This window comes from Zeus faber (genome assembly GCF_960531495.2).
Source record: "Zeus faber genome assembly, chromosome: 22".
NCBI classification, from domain to species: Eukaryota; Metazoa; Chordata; class Actinopteri; order Zeiformes; family Zeidae; genus Zeus; species Zeus faber.
Window position 1 is genome coordinate 24828189 of NC_137209.1, and position 21671 is coordinate 24849859.

At 44.9% G+C, this 21671-nt stretch overlaps 1 protein-coding gene across 1 annotated transcript; it reads left to right on the top strand.

Moving 5' to 3' along the window:
• Positions 1–2051: 2051 nt before the first annotated feature.
• supt16h (SPT16 homolog, facilitates chromatin remodeling subunit) lies at positions 2052–20126 on the top strand. The gene is made up of 24 exons (XM_080022842.1): positions 2052–2118; positions 4275–4367; positions 4649–4819; positions 4952–5104; positions 5353–5499; positions 5602–5753; positions 5893–6065; positions 8241–8331; positions 8667–8740; positions 9100–9212; positions 9345–9410; positions 9521–9619; positions 9758–9873; positions 10449–10602; positions 11994–12121; positions 12542–12804; positions 13898–14016; positions 14496–14734; positions 15471–15546; positions 15631–15800; positions 15957–16086; positions 16507–16633; positions 18990–19064; positions 19675–20126. Exons 1-24 carry the CDS (start codon positions 2053–2055, stop codon positions 19779–19781), a joined length of 3102 nt encoding a protein of 1033 aa, XP_079878968.1. The 5' UTR covers position 2052; the 3' UTR covers positions 19782–20126.
• The last annotated feature ends 1545 nt before the right edge of the window (positions 20127–21671 follow it).

Here is a 21671-nt window from a genome sequence, read left to right on the forward strand (position 1 = left end):
CAAATGGAGTGGCCTGCACTTTCTCCAGACCTGAATCCATAGAAAACCTATGGGATGAGCTGAGTGGCCGTGTAGAGGCTCCTAACGCTGTACCCCACAACCTCAATGACCTGAGGGCCCCCTTCAAGAAGAGTGGGGGGCCAGGCCTCAGCAGACAATAAGTCGACTTGTGAACAGCTTGAGACGTCCTTGTCAAGCTGTAGCTGATGCTCGAGGACACATGACAAGTTATTGAGACATTGACATTTGTTGTTGTGGTAAACCCACCACTGTTGTTGGCTTTTGTTTCAGTAAATTGTTTGAGATGAGGAAATCACCATTGTATCTTCTACTTAAATGCTCTACTTTCATCATATCATATCACTGGACCGTCAACTTTTTACATTTTCCATCAATTTCACCCGAAAGCCGAATATCCCAAACTTTTTGTGAGTAGTGTGTATACAGTGTGTAGCTGTATATATATATATATATATATATATATATATAAGTAAGTATGTATGTAAACAGTGTGTATATATATATATAAATATACACACACATATATATGTATGTATGTATATACACAATGTGTGTGTATATATATATTTACATTTAGTCATTTATCAGATGCTTTTATCCAAAGCCACTTACAATCGTTCATCATCAGGAGCAATGAGGGGTTAAGTGTCTTGCTCAAGGACACTACAGCATGCTAGCAGGAGGAGCCTGGGATCCAACCAGCAACCTTTACATGACTAGACGACCAGCTCTACCTCCTGAGCTACCACCCCCATATATATATATATATATATATATATATACTGTATATACACATATGTATGTGCACATACAGTATATACAATTAAGGTGTATACACAGTATGTATATTCTTTATACACATACATATATATAGTATATAATTGTATATACACAATGTATATATATACTGCATATACACATATGTATGTATATATATAGTATATATATCCTATGTATATATGCTGTATATTTAAATGTATGTATAGGTACAGAAGATATATACGTGTTTATATATATATATATAGATAGATGTATATTTAGATATGTGTATATGTGTGTGTGTATATATATACATATATGTATATATACATATACATTTATATCTACAGTATATATACATACTGTGTATATGCTGGATATATACATACTGTGTACTTACTGTATGTATATATGCTATAAATACACATACATATGTACATATTGTATGAATATATTTGTCTTTATTTGTACTGTGTATTTCTTTGAGCTTTTATTTTCATATCTATATGTGTTTATAGAATACTGAGTACACGCTGTGTATGTTGTATTTGATGAGTTGCTGCATTGTTGCTGTTGACTATTACTGCAGAAAGAAAAGAGAGAAAAGCAGAGCCGCCATCATGGCTGCGTGTGACGTCACAGCGCCCTCTGTCCGCGGTCAGCACGCTGATTTTTCCCGCCACGGCTGCTTTTTCCCGCTACCGTCATCGTTTCGAAACCTACTCCGTCATCACAACGTCACATACCTATTTTAAAATGTTAGTTATTAATACTAAACCATTTTTGCATCAAAGCAGCGTTTTAATCCAACATCCTCCTCCTTAATAGTATCATTATTTATTGATTTAATTCTTAATAATATTTATTTGACATCCTGGTTACTACTATTGCGTGGTTGGCATCACTCCATTTGTTATTTTTATTATTATTACGATTATTATTCCTCTTATTACTATGAATAGTAACAATAATACTTATACTACTACTACTACTACTAATAATAATAATGGGTTAGGGTTAGGTTAATAATTGTATGTATTTTTTGAATTATTATTTATTTGTATTTCTTCATTTTCACGGTCACTTCTATAAAGTGGTTGGCATGACTCCATTTGGTATTGTTGTTGTTATTATTATTATTATTATTATTATTATTATTATTATTCATAGCGTGCTGACTTTCCCGCTCTTTCCGCGCTGTCCCTGCCTCTTAAAGGCAGCGGCACCGTCCGGGGGCCGGTGCCGCTGCTTGGAGCCCCACATCGAGCTGCTATGGCGGTAAACCTGGACAAGGAAGCCTGCTACCGGAGGCTGCAGCGGCTGTACGGGAGCTGGAAGGTACCGGGGGCCGGGTGGAGGGTCCCGGGGGATGGACCGGGGACGAAGGGACCGATAAGACGGGGTTAGACTCCACCATGCGGAGCGCGGGGTCCGGGTGCACCGGCTCTGCCTGGATGGAGCCGCTGCGCGGGTCCCAGCTCCGACACAGCCCGCCGCGGGCCCTGGGTGCTAATGCTAATGCTAATGCTAACGCTAACGCTAACGCTAACACTAACACTAACACGCTGCCTCTGGTTGGGTGTCGTGTCACCAAATGCCCATAAAACGAATGACAGAGGATAACGGAGGATAACGGGTGAATAATAACAGTTAATAACAACAGTTAATAACAGTGGAACTAACGTCAGCTTCAGGCAGCGAGGCTACCACGCTAGCCTCCACACATATGTGTCTGTGGCGAATAACCGATCGTTTCCCACTTCCAATAATTCCATCTGGACGGCTCGGCCTTCTTCTTTTATCAATAAGCTGATCGATCGGTAACTCGCCCCAGCCAGCCAGCATGCTTGTGTACCAGTTAGCGTTAGCATTAGCATTAGCCTCCACCTGATGTGTTGCTGTGGAGCTCGTGCTGCTTCACCACCTCTACATTGGTTTGGGTTCAACACATGGCGAAATAAGAAAACAGGGAAAGGGAACACGGTCAGCCCTGTGCTCAGCATTTACAATGGACCAAATGAAGCAGAGTGGATATCAACAATGCATCCAGCGGTGAAGCAGCTTTATCATCCTTCATACTTTAGTTTGGCATCGGCTTAGAACTCAAAAAAATAAAGATGGAACTCACCCACAGCCCAAAGTGGTGGAAGAGCTGCGACTTGTATGTATAGATAAATAGACTGTTATAGATGGATACAAATAGCCAATAATATAACTAAGAAAATGGAATACAATTGGCCCTAAGCTAAACATTTAAGAAAGTTTCAAGAGCAGCAGATGCTTGAAGTCCTGGAAGTTGGAGGTGGGGTCGCCATGGATCGGGCTTGTTGCTTCAGCACATCCCACAGATGCTCCATCGGAGCAGACCCTGACCCCACCATCCACACGATGTAGAAGAAAAGGTGATTCATCAGACCTCCACCTTCTTCCATTGCTCCATGGTCCAGTTGTGATGCTGACGTGTCCATTGTAGGTGCTTTCAGGGGTGGACAGGGGTCAGCATGGACACTCTGAGCACTCCAATACGCAGCAAGCTGCCATGCACTGTGTGTTCTACACCTTTCTACCACAGCACCGTTCACTTTTCCACCCATTAGTGCTGCAGTAGTTCTTCTGTGGGATGGAACCAGACGGACTAGACCTGGCTCCCCACGTGCATCAATGAGCCTTGGGCCCCGTCACCCTGTGGCCGGTTCAGCGCTCGTCCTTCCTTGGACACTTTTGGTAGCTAGTAACCACTGCACAGCGGGAACAGCCACAAGACCTGTGCTTGTGGAGATGCTCTGACCCAGTCGTCCAGCATCACAATGTGCTCCTTGTCAAAGTGGCTCAGACCCTGACCACGCCCATTTTTTCCTGCTTCCAACACATCAACTTGAGGTGTGTGTGTGTGTGTGTGTGTGTGTGTGTGTGTGTGTGTGTGTGTGTGTGTGTGTGTGTGTGTGTGTGTGTGTGTGTGTGTGTGTGTGTGTGTGTGTGTGTGTGTGTGTGTGTGTGTGTGTCCCACCCCTTTGACAGATGCCATTGGAAGCAGATGATCAATGTTATTCACTTCACCTGGCTCTGGTTTAATGTTGTGGCTGATCTGTGTGTGTATTCTGTATGAGTTAGATACAGAATATAAGTTTTACAGTACCAGCCGCATATATCCATTCATTCCATTCAGATAAGCAGGGAGGGACCTCTCCGTGCTCGTCAAGGAGCAGCCGGCCGTTCTCGGTGGCTGCATCTGTGTATGTCTTTCTCCAGGGTTTTAAGCAGAGTGGATATGAACAATGCATTGAGTGGCAAAGCGCCTTTTAACATCCTTCATAGTTTGGGTTTGAAATCAAATTATAATTCAAAACCTAAAGATGAAAATTACTCACAGGTCAACATGGTGGAAGATTGGTGGTGGCTTGTATGTATGGGTTATAGATGGATACTTTGTTCACCCCAGGAGGGAAATTACAGTCTAAAAAGATGTGATGTGACTTTGATGTTGTTTTGTGCAGAAAGGAGAAGATGAGTTTGGCAAAGTGGACGCCATCGTGGTCTCTGTGGGTGTGGATGAAGAGATCGTGTACGCCAAGTCCACGGCCCTACAGGTAACGTAGAATGTGTGTAAGGTGAAGTAGGAAGTAAGGTGTGTGTATATGCACGGAAGGAAGTATTGAATGGGTATGAATATGGTTGGCTATTTAAGTATATAAGGTAAATACATGGCGGAGGGTGGGATGCAATCTGGGAAACATCTGGAAGCTTCAGTCCCTGAATCACTGCTTCTGGGAGAAGAGCACATCTTCATCTTGGTCTTACCTATGTCTTGGAAACCAGGTGGTGTCGCTCTCTCTCGTTTAACGGTGCTTCTCTCCATCCCTCTTTCCAGACGTGGCTGTTTGGCTACGAGCTGACGGACACCATCATGGTGTTCTGTGACACCAAGATCCTGTTCCTTGCCAGCAAGAAGAAGGTGGAGTTCCTCAAGCAAGTCGCCGTCACCAAGGGCAACGAGGGCGCTAACGGGGTGCCGCCGATCACGCTTCTCACTCGGGAGAAGGTAAGGTTCTACCTCCAGTCTGTAATGGCAAATGATCCTGCGGTTTTGGTTTTCCTCCACCTCCTCAACCTGACCTCCTGCTCTGCCAGCCTCCTCACCTTCTCACTGTAGACCTTCTCCCTCCTCTTTCAGAATGAAAGCAACAAGGCCAACTTTGACAAGATGATGGAGGCCATCAAGGGCAGCAGAGAGGGCAAGACGGTCGGCGTTTTCAGCAAAGACAAGTTCCCTGGAGAATACATGAAGAGCTGGAACGACACCATCACGGCCGAGGGGCTGGAGAAGGTAGGAAATGGAGAAGGAACCACACCCAACATCCTGTCACTTCCTGCAGGAACTAAAGTTCTTATCACTCCAGCGTCCATTGTAGCTCCATCACCTCGAGGATGTAGCTCCGTCCCCTCGCGGTTGAAGCTCCGTCACCTCGCGGTTGAAGCTCCGTCACCTCGTGGATGTAGCTCCATCATCTCGTGGATATGGATTGCGATCCATCCCAGGGATGTGGCTCCATCACATTGATGCGTCTCCTTCAGGTGGATATCAGCGCGGTGGTTGCCTACACCATGGCGGTGAAGGAGGATGGCGAGCTGGCACTGATGAAGAAGGCGGCGGCCATCACTAGCGAGGTCTACTCCAAGTTCTTCAAGGAGCGCGTCATGGAGATCGTGGACGCCGACGAGGTGAGTAAGAGCTTGCAGGAGGGTGGAGGAGATGTTGAAGGATGGCTTCTCCATTGACCGAGCCAGCTTTCGTAAAAACAATCATCTCCTGTGGTCTCACAGAAAGTGCGTCACAGCAAGCTGGCCGAGGCCGTGGAGAAGGCCATCGAGGAGAAGAAGTTCCTGGGTGGAGCAGACCCCTCCACTGTGGAGATGTGCTACCCTCCCATCATCCAGAGTGGTGGCAACTACAGCCTCAAGTTCAGCGTTGTCAGGTACTGAGAGTACTTCTGCTGCAGGGGGATTCTGAGAAACAAACAGGAGCTTGGTTGTACAGCATGGCTAGAGTGGAAAAGAAACTGCGTCAACACCTTATTTATTGATTTAATATGATGGTATTTATTGTATTGATAGCGATAAGAACCACATGCACTTTGGCGCCATCACGTGCGCGATGGGGATCCGCTACAAATCGTACTGCTCCAACCTGGTGCGGACGCTCATGGTGGACCCTCCGCAAGACATGCAGGACAACTACAACTTCTTGCTGCAGGTGGAGGAGGAGCTGCTCAAGGAGCTCAAGCATGGTGGGTGCATCAATGCTCTACATCGCTGGACGTTGTTCCACGTCATTCTGTAGCTCTGTTTCTATATCTTTATGCCGCTCTACGTTGTTCCACGTCATTCTGCAGCTGTTTCTGTCTTTATGTCGCTCTACGTTGTTCCACGTCATTCTCTAGCTCTGTTCGTCTCTGTCGCTCTACGTTGTTCCACGTCATTCTCTAGCTGTGTTTGTCGCTCTACGTTGTTCCACGTCATTCTCTAGCTCTGTTTGTCGCTCTGCGTTGTTCCACGTCATTCTCTCACTCTGTTTGTCGCTCTGCGTTGTTCCACGTCATTCTCTCACTCTGTTTGTCGCTCTACGTTGTTCCACGTCATTCTCTAGCTCTGTTTGTCGCTCTACGTTGTTCCACGTCATTCTCTAGCTCTGTTTCTCTTTGTCATGCTGCGTTCCACGTCATTCTGTAGCTCTGTTTGTCGCTCTACATTGTTCCACGTCATTCTGTATTTTGTTTTGTCTCTTTATGTTGCTCTTTGTCACTCGGCTGCTCTACATTGCTGGTATATTTAATACAACACAGACAATTAATTCTATTATATAATTATCTAACCCAGAATTGTGATTGTGCCGCGACCGCCTGCGCGAGCGCCTTGTGTCGACGACGCACATTTTAGTATTTTTAGACTCTACATAACTTTATGTCACTCTACATAACTTTATGTCGCTCTGCATTACTTTGTAACTCGACTTTGCTTCGTCGCTCTGTTACTTTATGTCGCTCTACATTACTTTGTCGCTCTACGTTACCTCATGGCACTCTACGTTACTTTGTCAAACTCTACATTACTTTGTCACTCTACTTTACTTTGTTGCTCTGTTACATTATGTCACTCTACATTACATTATGTCACTCTACATTACTTTGTCGCTCAATGTTACCTCATGGCCCTCCACGTTACCTCATGGCCCTCCACGTTACCTCATGGCCCTCCACGTTACCTTATGTCGCTCTACGTTACCTCATGTCACTACATTACTTTGTCACTCTACATTACTTTGTCACTCTACATTACTTTATCTCGCTCAACGCTACCTCATGGCACTCCACGTTACTTTATGTCACTCTACATTACTTTGTCACTCTACATTACTTTGTGTTGCTCAAAGTTACGTCATGTCACTCTACATTACTTGATGTCACTCTTTGTTGCTGTGTTATACCCCTTTTCGGACTGCACCAAAATCCTGGTAACACCCGCTATCATCTGGCATTTCTCACCAGTGGGAGAGTAAAAAAAAAAAACGGGGTCTCAGTCCCTGTCAAATGACCCTGCAATAGACCCCGCTTTTAATGGGCTCTGATATGGACAGGACACCTGGGTCGACCCCCTCATGTTGGCCCCTTTATGTGTCGCGATGCCAGGAAAGTTATATCCGTGTGTCATTTCATATCCCATTTACAATCCAAGGTTTTTGACTTTTTTACCTTTTAATGGTACTGGGGGGCCGTGTAATGTGAGTGTGGGGACCCCCACGCTCCCCCGCCCCAGCAGCATGGAGGATCCGTGCTACCGTGGCTCAACGCTGCTTCTACTGTAGTGCTGGGTCCTTGTATTAAATATACAGTGAAATCCTCCTCAATGAAACAACACAGACAATTAATTATGTTATGTAATTATAGAACCAGAATCGCGGTTGTGGCGCCGCCCCTTGCGGCCGCCTGTGCGAGCCCCTCCACAATTACGTGTGTGTGTGTGTGTGTGTGTGTGTGTGTGTGTGTGTGTGTGTGTGTGTGTGTGTGTGTGTGTGTGTGTGTGTGTGTGTGTGTGTGTGTGTGTGTGTGTGTGTGTGTGTGTGTGTGTGTGTGTGTGTGTGTGTGTGTGTGTGTGTGTGTGTGTGTGTGCGCCTCTGGAATTTTCATGAACCGCCCTCTTCTTTTGAACAGCTCAAAATACTTTTTTTTTTTTTTTTCCAAGTTTTCCAGTTTAAGTTGCCGTGTCTACTGTTTTGTTCCCAATCACACGCCCAGGACCATAACGCCCCTTTTCCTGCGTGTTCGTGAGGTCGAACATGACGCACCGGGGGGGCGGCGGCATTTCTCCTGGCAATGGGAACGGAGTCAATTGCCTATTTTTAGTGGGTTGATCCGGGTACTGATGTGAGTCGCTCTCGCTCTCGCTCTCTCTCTCTCTCTCTATAGGGGCCAAGATCAGCGACGCCTACAACTCAGTTGTGGAGTATGTGAAGAAGGAGAAGCCTGAGCTGGCATCAAAACTCACCAAGAACCTGGGGTAACAGCTATTATATTGTCACCACATTGCACTGAAGCTATCAATTTTACAGTCAAAATTTAAGAGTAATTATAAACTAGTGTTATTGTTTAAATATTATGTTCAAATGTTATTACACTGTTTATAAACCTCTTGAATCTTATTTGATTTTCTATTTGAATATAATGCTGTTATAAAATGGTAATCAGTTGTAAGACAAATGTCCACTAAAACATCCTGGTGGAGGCTACTGTCTGTAGTACACACTCAGTGTGTACTGTCTGTAGTACACCCTCACAGTGTGTACTGTGTATTCTTGTGTACATGGAGGTTATTTGTTCTTCTCCTTCCTCCAGGTTTGCGATGGGCATCGAGTTCAGGGAAGGGTCGCTGGTGCTGAACGCCAAGAACCAGTACAAGTTGAAGAGAGGTGATGCTGGAAAGCAGAGCAAAACAAGTTGTTGACAGAAACACAAGTGTATCTACCCTAAAAGTATATACTATACACTAAGTATATACTAAACTACGACACTAAAAATATATACTATACACTAAGTATATAATAAACTACTACACTAAAAATATATACTATACACAAAGTATATACATTTCTATCCTAAACTACTATAAAGGTGTGTATATAAACAAATGCTTTAAAGGTGTATACTCAACTACTATACTAAATGTGTACATACTCAACTACTACACTAAAGGTATATGCTAAGCTACTACACTAAATGTGTGTGTGTGTGTGTGTGTGTGTGTGTGTGTGTGTGTGTGTGTGTGTAGGCATGGTGCTGAGCATCAGCCTGGGCTTCTCAGAGCTCCTCAACAAGGAGGGCAAGAAGGATGAGCAAAAGAAGTACGCTCTGTTCCTGGGAGACAGCATCCAGATAAACGAGGTAACCACCGGATACTTTTAATAACTATTCCTAGTACACAGGAGCATGCACAGGGGCCGCAATGCCCCTCTGGTCGAAAGGATTTTGCAAACTTGCCCTCTAGGTACCCCTACTCTGTCTGTCTGTGTGTAGGATGAAGCCGCCACCGTCCTGACGCCAGTGAAGAAGAAGATCAAGAATGTGGGCATCTTCTTGAAGGTGAAATCCCAACTATTTCATCCAGTAAAAATGACATCCGTTTCAATATAATGTTTCCGTAGTATTTAACAGTTGAGTAAAAGTACTCAGTGTCCATGCTGTGTGTTTAGAACGACGATGAGGATGATGATGAGGAGGAGGCGGACGATGCTGAGGAGCTTCTGGGGAAAGGAGCACGAGGAGCAGCGCTGCTCACGGACAGAACCAGGGTGAGAACAGGAAGCTCTGTGTTGTTACGTAGAAACTACCTGGAAAAATAGAAGGATGTTCAAATGGAAACATGATGACTTGAAAAATGTCAAAGCAAGTGACGCTGCCTGCTGACCCTGCCTCCCCCTGATGGTCAGAATGAGATGACAGCGGAGGAGAAGCGGCGGGCCCACCAGAAGGAGCTGGCCGACCAGGTGAACGAGGAAGCCAAGCGCCGTCTGACAGAACAAAAGGGGGAGCAGCAGATCCAGAAGTACGACCCATTATATACGCATAAATACCAATCTACAACAGTGTGTTTCTAGAACTGCAGTGTAACAAAGGGTACATATCTGGAGCACCAGCTTCCTATACTGGACCTCTAGTTGGCATCGTGCTACTTCTATTTATAAATGTACATAGATTAAAAAATTTTATTTTGTATTTATCATAAAACACTGATCAGCCACAACATTAAACCAGTGACAGGTGAAGTGAATAACATTGATCATATGGTTCCAATAGCGCGTTTGTGTGGTGTTGAAGTTGATGGAAGCAGCAAAAATAGGCGTGGTCAGGATTCAAGATTTTCAAGATTCAAGATTATTATTTGTCACATACATATACATACTTCCATACATATATGCAGTGAAATGTAATGTGGAGCTGAGCCACTTTGACAAGGACCAAGAAGTTGTGGCTGATCGGCGTATTTATTTTACTTTGAACTGTTTTTTTCCAACACCTGTGCTTCCCTGGGGGGTTTAAAAGACCTTCTCTTAAAACTAAATATTTTGAGGGTCCTACAATGCAGTAATGGTACTGCTGCATGTATTTAATAACTATCAGGGCAAGGAAGTCCAACGTGTCCTACAAGGGCGTATCCCAGATGCCCCGGGAGAAGGACATCAGGGACATGAAGATCTTCATCGACAAGAAGTACGAGACGGTCATCATGCCTGTCTTCGGCATCGCCACGCCCTTCCACATTGCCACCATCAAGGTACTGTGGCCATGGCAACCGCCATCTGTTTTTCAATTATTTGGAGACTGGGTCAGGGAGATGTAGAATATACAGCTGATAGCAGGTAAGTCAGGGTGTAAAGACCGCTTTTAAACAATCAGAATAGAACATTTGAAGCTGGGTTGTGTTTGCATCGGAGATCACAGTATTCTTCAAGTCTGTAAAGTCACTTCAGTCATTTCCTTCCAAACACTTTATACATGTTAGAAAGTAGTTGACATATGAGAAGGCTGAACCATGTAGTACTGAACTGTGGAGTTAGAACATGACACTTTTTTTCACCATTTTGGTGTTTGGGATCTTTTGGTAATAAAGACAAGTGGGTGTGGGCAACGCCCCCAGTGTCTCAGAGCAGAGAGTACTGCCTATTACTTCACCATTTTGAAACCATATTTTATTTATGTCACCATTATTCTTTTTTTTAATCATTCAAATTTGGCTGGGTGCTTAACATATTTAAAAAGATATGTACTAATACTCCGTGGCTTACTTTACTTTGTGTGGTACGTACATTGTACTGTCATTGTACTCACATTGTACTTTGGTTGTATGTGCATTAGGGCAGGGCGGTATGGCCTAAATTTTATATCACAGTTTAATCTGAAGCAAGTACATTAACGCTATATATCACAGTATATTCGTTTTTCTTAACATTTCAATAAGTGCGTCTGAAGGGGTAAAGCACTGGTATGGCAACTGCATGGCGGCCGTCACTGTACTCTTATCTATATTACGAGTACACATTTCACATAGTAAAGAGGGATTTTAACATTTATTGTGCAAAACTGCAATAATAAATAGAAAAAATACTTTTCTCAAGTAATTTCCATCTCTGAACAACACTGTCATGAAATGAAATAAAATCAAGCCGCACAAAGTGCAAATAAAAATGGACTTCAAGTATTTGTGATTTATTCCCCTGTGTGCCAGTTGAAATATTTAAACTTTGCGCTGTCCTTTGATTGGACTATGTGGGCACTGCAGTGGTGTGTGTTGCTGTCGGAGGGAAGAGAGCAAGAAAGCACAACTGCTACAACTATAGTACGGATATGAGTATTGAAACAGTTTTATATAGTCAGAATTGATGTACCAAGGTACAGGATGGGTGAAATGCAGAGAACTCATTTTGTTGTATCCCACTTGTACAATGACAATAAAGTGCTATTCTATAAAATGCGTATTTTTGACAACCCTAATCCATACATTATAATATCTATCTATTATATCTATAATCCATAACGGTTTACTTTCCATACACTTCATATCGTTCACCCCTATTTTCCAATTTTGCATTGTACTTTGGTTGTAGTCACCGTGTACTTACATTTTTTTGGTTGTTTACAAATTGTATTTCTTGTCTGTGTGTGTAGAATATCAGCATGTCGGTGGAGGGCGACTACACCTACCTGAGGATCAACTTCTACGTCCCCGGCTCGTCGCTAGGACGACACGAGGGAAATATCTTCCCCAACCCAGACGCCACCTTCGTCAAGGAGATGTACGTTGAATGTTGTAAATAAGAAATAACATTTCCTATTAATTCATTAGAAAGAACTATTAAAAATGCAGCCAGTTCAGATATGCGTTAGAGTGGATTGCGAAAAACAACCCAAAATTCAACATGTAACAAAAAGTGCAATGATTGTCCTGTTAATCAATTACTGGAATTAGCAATATCCAGGTAGAAAAATCTTTTTGATTTAGTCAACAGCCAGCCCTTTTCCTTGATATATTGATATAATATGGATATTGTGATGTGAGACTATTGGTCTGGAGATGTATTTGATCTTAATATTAACATCTGATGGATGAATCAATCATCGTCCCCATCGTCCCCAATCTATCCTGAAATGATAAATATCTTGGAATTACTCCCAGAACACATTGCAGCATCTAAATTCTGCCCTGACCCTTCCAGAACGTACCGGGCATCGAACCTGAAGACCCCAGGGGACCCTGCTGTGCCCTCCACCAACCTGCAGAATGCCTTTCGCATCATCAAGGAGGTGCAGAAGCGCTATAAGACACGGGAGGCAGAGGAGAAGGAGAAGGAGGGCATTGTCAAGCAGGACTCACTGGTCATCAACCTCAACCGCAGTAACCCCAAGCTCAAGGACCTGTACATCCGGCCCAACATCGCCCAGAAAAGGATGCAGGGCTCCCTGGAGGCCCACACCAACGGTACAGTACCTCTACTGACCACTGGGGCAGGGTACAGTACCTCTACTGACCACTGGGGCAGGGTACAGTGCCTCTACTGACCACTGGGGCAGGGTACAGTACCTCTACTGACCACTGGGGCAGGGTACAGTGCCTCTACTGACCTACTGACCATGAGGTCACAGTACAGTACCACTACTGACCACTGGGGCAGGGTACAGTGCCTTTACTGACCTACTGACCACGAGGGCACTGTACAGTACCACTACTGACCACTGGGGCAGGGTACAGTACCTCTACTGACCACTAAGGCTGCATGCAGGCTCGCTGGAGGCCCACACCAATGGTACAGTACCACTCCTGACCACTAGGGCTGAATGCTAACTGTGTTAGCCCAATGCGTGGCTGCAGATAGCATCAGCTAGCAGAGTTCCTGTGAAATGAGGCAAGTGCACGTTCAGCCCTCAAAATGCTTAGTTATTTAAGATAAGATAAACCTTTATTAGTCCCACAACGGGGAAATTTACATCATTCTATCAGCAAAAAGGGGACAGCAGAAAATTGAGAGCATATCAAGGTACACAATAGTGTGTGTGTGTGTGTGTGTGTGTGTGTGTGTGTGTGTGTGTGTGTGTGTGTGTGTGTGTGTGTGTGTGTGTGTGTGTGTGTGTGTGTGTGTGTGTGTGTGTGTGTGTGTGTGTGTGTGTGTGTGTGTGTGGTCTGACAGCCGCAGGAAGGAAGGACCTGCGATAGCGCTCCTTCCCACACTTTGGGTGAAGCAGCCTATCGCTGAGATCTTGTCTTTATGACGAATTAAACTGTAGTTTGTGACTTCCTGTTTCTAATGTTAGCCCTTCTTCCTTTCAGGTTTCTAATATCTCTACTTCCTGACCGGTTTCTAATATCTCTACTTCCTGACCGGTTTCTAATATCTGCTTCCTGACTGGTTTCTAATATCTCTACTTCCTGCTTCCTGCCAGGTTTCTAATATCTACTTCCTGCTTCCTGACCGGTTTCTAATATCTCTACTTCGTGCTTCCTGTCAGGTTTCTAATATCTCTACTTGCTGCATCTTATCAGGTTTCTAATATCTCTACTTCCTGCGTCCTGTCAGGTTTCCGCTTCACCTCTGTGCGTGGCGACAAGGTGGACATCCTGTACAACAACATCAAACACTCCATTTTCCAGCCGTGTGACGGGGAGATGATCATCGTGCTGCACTTCCACCTCAAGGTCTGTCTGTCTGTCTGTTTAAGTTTACGGAAATTCTCTTCAACGCAGGGGATAAGACAGGAAGCTTTTTGCTGCAGCTTTTTGTTTTTATTTTTACTTTTTTAAAGAAAGGTTCAAGTGCAGATTTACAGGAACATATTTAAAGAGTAGGACAGCGGGAGAGGAAGCTAAAATAGTGGAGGAACCAGGGAGAAGTGGAGGGTGGATAGGTGGGTGCTTGTGGCTCACATGCACACAGGTCAGTGTTGGATTCAGGCACATGGTGTATTATTTGTTTGTTTTGATTGGGTCGAACAGAACATGAGAGTATTATTATTATTATTATTATTATTATTATTATTATTATTATTATTATTATATAAGAGTATTAAACACTTAAAATATCCCTTTAAGGTATTTTGAACAGATTAAAAATGTGTGATTCATATTTGACTAAATATTGGAACGGTTTGACAGCCCTAATCATATCTCCTGTCTAGAACGCCATCATGTTTGGGAAGAAGCGTCACACGGATGTGCAGTTCTACACAGAGGTGGGGGAGATCACCACCGACCTGGGGAAGCACCAGCACATGCATGACCGGGACGACCTCTACGCCGAGCAGATGGAGCGCGAGATGAGGCACAAGCTCAAGTCGGCCTTCAAGAACTTCATCGAGAAGGTGGAGACACTCACCAAGGAGGAGCTGGAGTTCGAAGTCCCCTTCAGGGACCTGGGGTGAGTCACAGGGGCGGGCGGGCAGGGCCATTGAGCACTGATCCAGTCGGCCTTCAAAAACATCATGGAGAAGGTGGAGAGATCACCAAGTAGGAGCTTGAGTTCAGGGACCCTGGATGAGACTGGGGAGAATTCTAAGGGTGGAGGGGAGGGCTGAAACGGGTGGGGGCACTGTATTTATTGAGGGTTTTACTTTTGTACAGAGATTGTTTTTGTAAAGATAAATTGTTGCATCTAGGTTTTGCATGTAATTACTATTCAAGCAGCGTGTCCCACAATGCATTGTGAGTGCAAGATACTGTATGACCACATAGTATTAGCATGTCTTGGGTAATAGGGATGCAACCGTACACATATAACATATACATGTTATCGAATCGTTAAGTACGGCCCTTACGGTTCAATCTGGAAGTCCACTGGACTCCTACAGTATTGGTCTATGTAAAGGTCTGGTTTGGGGTCAACCATCCTTTTGCAAACTATAACAACCACCAATGAATGTGAACCCTGTCTCCCCCCACAGTCATACACATGGAGTGTTACACTACTTTGTGGCAGACTACTATTGAAACTTCTTTTACATCTTCACCTTTTGTAAATTAAAAAAATAATTATGTTCAAAAATATATAGATAATGAAACAGTGATACATGTTCCATGCCTAGTAGGTATGTGAGATGGAGCGGTTGTTATTGTTCCATGCGGCAGTTGTCTGACCTCTGACCCCCTGTACTCAGCTTTCAGGGCGCCCCCTACAGGAGCACCTGCTTACTACAGCCCACATCCAGCTCCCTGGTCAATGTCACTGAATGGGTGAGCCACCATGCAGTACACCTCCTACTGAGAGAAGTACTAGTACACATTTTAATAGTGAAAGAAGTACCGTTTCTCCCATAGCCTCCCTTTGTGGTGACGCTGGACGAGGTGGAGCTTGTGCACTTTGAGCGTGTCCAGTTCCACTTGAAGAACTTTGACGTGGTCATAGTCTACAAGGACTACAACAAGAAGGTCACCATGATCAACGCTGTGCCGGTCAACTCACTGGATCCCATCAAGGAGTGGCTCAAGTGAGGAGTGTGTGAGTGTGTGAGTGTGTGAGTGTCTTCATATTGGACTAAAATACTTTTGCAATGCATTTGGCAGAAGTTGGCAATGTAGTTGGTGTAGAATGATAGTCAGCTCCTGACCAGGAGCAGCTCTTGCTGAACGTGTCCTTCCTCTAGTTCCTGTGACATCAAGTACACTGAGGGCGTCCAGTCACTCAACTGGACTAAGATCATGAAGACCATCGTGGACGACCCCGAGGGATTCTTTGAGCAGGGAGGGTGGTCCTTCCTGGACCCCGAGGGCGAGGTAGCGGCCAAAACAACCTGATCTGTCCATCAGTGGGAGGCAAAATCTATCCATAATATAATCATATCATAAAATACTTGCAGAAGGGTTTCCAAGGAGACCATGATGAGCCTCCTGTATTTTGAGTAATTTTCACTTGTACACATTTTGTTTGGAAAGTCATTAAAACCCAATTACACATTTTTCAAGTCTCTGAAAAAAAAACATGTCGATGACTTGTAGGATACTATGATGTAAATATAATGACTTCTAACGCTACTAGGATATATTATCCAATATTAATGATATTTTTCATATCAATAGAATGACATGTAAAACGCTGTTTTATCAATCACTGCTTGATGTGAATTTGACATATTTAATGTTATACATTTATATGTATAATTAAATGGTTATGAAAGTACCCGGGTGTGTCTGCAGGGCAGTGGTGGGGAGGAGGACTCAGAGTCAGAGATGGAGGACGAGACCTTCAACCCTTCGGCCGATGAGGAAGAGGAGGAGGGGGAAGACAGCGACGAGGACTACGACTCTGAGACGGAGGACTCTGGTACTGCTCCACCTCTTCTCCATCCTTACATCCCTGTTGTTATTGGCTGACCATGTTCCTTTCAACTGGTTTGAACCGGGTCGTCGCAAACATCTCGTGGTTCAACTTTAATCTAAATGGATCCACATACGCAGCACGAATGGGGGGGGGGGGGAAACGAACAACTTTGACCCAAAGTTCCCAGGTGGTGGTGTGTCACCGACACGACAACGTTGAAGAGGAAGGAAGGAGATAATGACAGGAACGCTCTGTGATATCATACACACCAAGGTTTAAAAGGAAGGAAGGAGAAGATGATGACAGAGGAACCCTCTGACATCATACACACGCAGGTTTAAGAAGAATGAAGGAGATGATGACAGGAATGCTCTGACATCATATACACCAACATTTAAAAAGAAGGAAGGAGATGATGATGACAGAGGAACGCTCTGACATCATACACACGAAGGTTTAAGAAGAATGAAGGAGATGATGATGACAGGAACGCTCTGACATCAAACACACCAACGTTTAAAAAGAAGGAAGGAGATGATCAAGGCAGGAATGCTCTGACATCATACACACCAACGTTTAAAAAGAAGGAAGGAGATGATGACAGGACAACTGACATCATATACACCAACGTTTAAGAAGAATGAAGGAGATGATGAAGACAGAAACGCTCTGACATCATACACACCAACGTTTAAAAAGAAGGAAGGAGATGATGACAGGACAACTGACATCATATACACCAACGTTTAAGAAGAATGAAGGAGATGATGAAGACAGAAACGCTCTGACATCATACACACCAACGTTTAAGAAGAATGAAGGAGATGATGAAGACAGAAACGCTCTGACATCATACACACCAACGTTTAAAAAGAAGGAAGGAGATGATCAAGGCAGGAATGCTCTGACATCATACACACCAACGTTTAAAAAGAAGGAAGGAGATGATGACAGGACAACTGACATCATATACACCAACGTTTAAGAAGAATGAAGGAGATGATGAAGACAGAAACGCTCTGACATCATACACACCAACGTTTAAAAAGAAGGAAGGAGATGATGACAGGACAACTGACATCATATACACCAACGTTTAAGAAGAATGAAGGAGATGATGAAGACAGAAACGCTCTGACATCATACACACCAACGTTTAAGAAGAATGAAGGAGATGATGAAGACAGAAACGCTCTGACATCATACACACCAACGTTTAAGAAGAATGAAGGAGATGATGAAGACAGAAACGCTCTGACATCATACACACCAACGTTTAAAAAGAAGGAAGGAGATGATCAAGGCAGGAATGCTCTGACATCATACACACCAACGTTTAAAAAGAAGGAAGGAGATGATGACAGGACAACTGACATCATATACACCAACGTTTAAGAAGAATGAAGGAGATGATGAAGACAGAAACGCTCTGACATCATACACACCAACGTTTAAAAAGAAGGAAGGAGATGATGACAGGACAACTGACATCATATACACCACCGTTTAAGAAGAATGAAGGAGATGATGAAGACAAACGCTCTGACATCATACACACCAACGTTTAAAAAGAAGGAAGGAGATGATGATGACAGGAATGCTCTGTGACATCATACTACTTAGTATCAATTTAGAGGTTCTGGTTCAGTGTCCACGCGGGGGGAGGTGACCACGTATCTGAAGCACAGACACGGTGGAGGTCTCGTTGAAACGGTGACGTTTCAGACGTTCAAGTTTGATCAATGTACATTTGGAGCAGGAATGACAACCCATCACAGAGTAACAGGAAGTAAAAGAAGGTTGCTGCACCTTGAAGAGTTGGAGCGCTCTGTTCTCTGCTGCTCGTTGCCATGGGCAGAGTTGTGCTGCAGAGACCTGGTTGCTTGGTGGAGTGTTTACACTCGTCCACGACAACAGACTGGAGGAGCCGTGTGGCGTTCAATGGCAACTCAGAAAACTGTAACTCGTGCTGCGTTTCAGAGAACCCCGAAATGAAAGCCGTCGATACAAAACGTGTGTTTTATGCCAGGATCAGACCAGACAATATTTTTGTTTTTCACGATGGTCACCGCGTCAGATGAGGTCATCGTCGTGCCATAACTTGTCACCGTGTCAGATGAGGTCATCTTCATGCCATAAGTTGTCACCGTGTCAGATGAGGTCATCTTCATGCCATAAGTTGTCACCGTGTCTTGGTCTGGAGACAGGCTACACTACATGTAGGTGAAGAAACGAACATGGCTACACAAGTGCTATGGCTCCAGTTTACGACTCAACTGGACGCCGGCAGTTATTATTGATATTATTATTGTAGTTATGATTGAACATTATTCTCAGTGATATTCATTTGGTTTCCCAGAATACAGTGCGTCGCTGGGCAGCGAGGAGGAGAGTGGGAAGGACTGGGACGAGCTGGAGGAGGAGGCTCGCAAAGGTTGGTGTGGTCACCATGGATATGCTGCTGCCAGGCGGCCATTTTAAAGGTCTTGTTAGGGGGACGTATGAGCTCAGTATGATTTTACTGTTGGTTGTAAATGAATTTCAAGGTATGATTCTGTATCGCTTCATGCATGATATCATTTCTATGTTTTATACATGAGATACAAGGTTTTACAATATGAATTACCAAAATGTTTCAAACAATAAGTGTACGAACTGATTCAGCCTCATATTTAAATTAATTACACAAACATTTGAAGTTGATTAACATCAGAGTATTGAGATTACAACTTGTCTCATAAATGATCAATATCAATGTTTTATTATCATTTTGGGGTGGAGGGGGAGGAGCCAGCTTCCCGTAGGCGTGGCTCATTGAAATACATCAAACAAAGGATTAAAGATGGAGTTTGAAGTCATTTCTCCTCCCCCCCCCTCCCTCTCTTTCTCCCCCCTCTCTCTCCCCTCTTTCTCCTCTCTCCCCCTCAGTCTCTCTCTCCCCTACCTTTCTCTCCCTCTCTCCCCTCCATCTCGCTCTCCCCCACTTTCCTCTCTTTCTCCCCCTCTCTCCCTCCCTCCCTCCTCTCCCGCTCTCCCCCCTCCAGCGGATAGAGAGAGTAACTATGAGGAGACGGAGGACACCACCTCCACCAGGAAGAGGAAGGTGCGTCCGGTGGCTCGGCCCCCCAGCAAGAAGAAGAGACGCCACTGAGGCACACACACACACACACACACACACACACACACCGTGTGTACATAGCAGCTGCAGGTCATCTTGTGTCGTGATGGTTTGGTAACCTTGGTAACCAGCAACAACACTGAGAAACTCTTTTAGCCCCGCCCCCGTGTGTGTGCGCACGTGGTTCCATCGTTCCAAACTCTTTTCTTTTTGTTGAAAAGAGACTCCAGCGTTTCTGCTGCACCTCCTATATCCCCCCTCCTCCTCCTTCCTCTTGTCCTCTGTTCAGTCGTTTGAAATATAAAAAAAGTTTTGATTCTGTTTTTTGTACACCTCCCCCTTCCCTCCTTTCTTCTCCTTTATTTCATTCTTCGTAGATCGACTGTTTTACTGTTAATTAAAAAAAAAAAAAAAAAAAAAATCCTGTTTTTGTTTTTGCAATAAAAATTAAAAGCTGACGTGGCGTCGTGTCCTGGTTTATTTTTTCATGATTGAATTGTTATGTATTGGTCACGTGTGTTTTTTAGACGGATCCTTCCACTTTGTGTCCTACAGGTTCTTTTGGCTTAAGATACAAAACTATTCAACCGTGGATCTGACTACCTCCTGTCATGTACAAATAGGATCGGACTACTTCCTGTTCATAGACCTCGCATCCACCCGACTGTCTGTAGAGATCACATCCACCGGACTGTTGTAGACCCCACGTCTTTTTAAATGTAAGCAGGAGCAATTTGGGGCCAACTGGTGGCAAGCGCCCTCTCAGTGGACTGTTGTTTTTGCGGGTGTGGCCCCCTTGCACCGCCCTCCGCCAGGCTGTAGATCCCGGGAGTTCCGCCGTTCGTCCCCAACGAGGCGCTGGAGTGAGAGCTGCAGCGCTTGGGTAAAATGGTAAGCCCATTTAAGACAATAAAAAGGTGGAGCTGTGGCAGGTGCAGTCCCTGCGGAGGGAAGTACTTCATCCTGCTCAGCTCCTCGGAGCTGGATGTCAGCTTGGAGCATGGAGAGGATTACTACCTGCTTCACGACGACGGGAACATGGAGGGCTTGGAGTGTGGGGGCATGGGGCACAAGTAGGCTGGGGGGCCGGCGCGGAGGCGCTCCTCCCGTCCGGAGGCCGGCTTGGGGCGGTGCCGCTCCAGTATGGATGCTCCCCCCGCCCCGACTGGGGATGTGCCTCCGTCGCTGGCCACGGAGCCCGCGCCCCCCCCCCCCCCCCCCCGCTCCGGGTGTGTGAGGACCCCTGACACAGGGTGGCAAGGGGAAAGGTGCTCAACATTTAAAAATAAGTAAATAGGTTGGTTGTCATGGTAATGTCTCTGTTATGGGTTTTCCATCCGTATGTTCTACTGTTTTTCTCTTCCTTATGGAGCGCTTTAATTTTGGGTCCTTAAACAGTAACTGTGGCAGGGACAGACAGACAAGGGCTTTCGTTTATTGTGGACGTCGCTGCAAAAAAAAAAAAAGTTGTAGATGGTGTTCCTTCAGGAGATGCACGGTGATGGAGGTAACCAGGTGGCCGGGTCTGGAGTTGAAGGGCAGCATTGAGGTAACCAGGTGGACGGGTCTGGGGTTGAAGGGCAGCATTGTCTCCGCCATGGGACTAAATTAAGTGCGGGGGGAGGGGTAGCCATTTTATTATGTCCTAGTTTGCAGGTGACCGTTATCCACAGTGGACGTGTGGGGGGGCCGGGGAGTTTTATTAACATTTCTGCACAGGAGTGGTGGCTTTATTCAACAGTGTAAGGGCCGTGGTCGAGCGGCAGGACACCGGGGATCACCTCATTGTGGCAGGGGACTAGAACCGCTCTGTGAACAGTCTGCCACCACAGCCAGTTTGGTTGATGCCTGGAGGATTAAACACCCTGACTTCAGGCAGGACACCTGGGGGAGGGTGGGTGCACCCAGGCTGGACAGGGTCTC

Coding starts and splice junctions, on each gene's coding strand:
- supt16h (XM_080022842.1), top strand. CDS start 2,053: ATGGCGGTAAACCTGGACAAGGAAGCCTGCTACCGGAGGCTGCAGCGG. Junction 2,119..4,274: donor GGCTGTACGGGAGCTGGAAG/GTACCGGGGGCC, acceptor TGTTTTGTGCAG/AAAGGAGAAGATGAGTTTGG. Junction 15,547..15,630: donor TGGTCAATGTCACTGAATGG/GTGAGCCACCAT, acceptor TTTCTCCCATAG/CCTCCCTTTGTGGTGACGCT.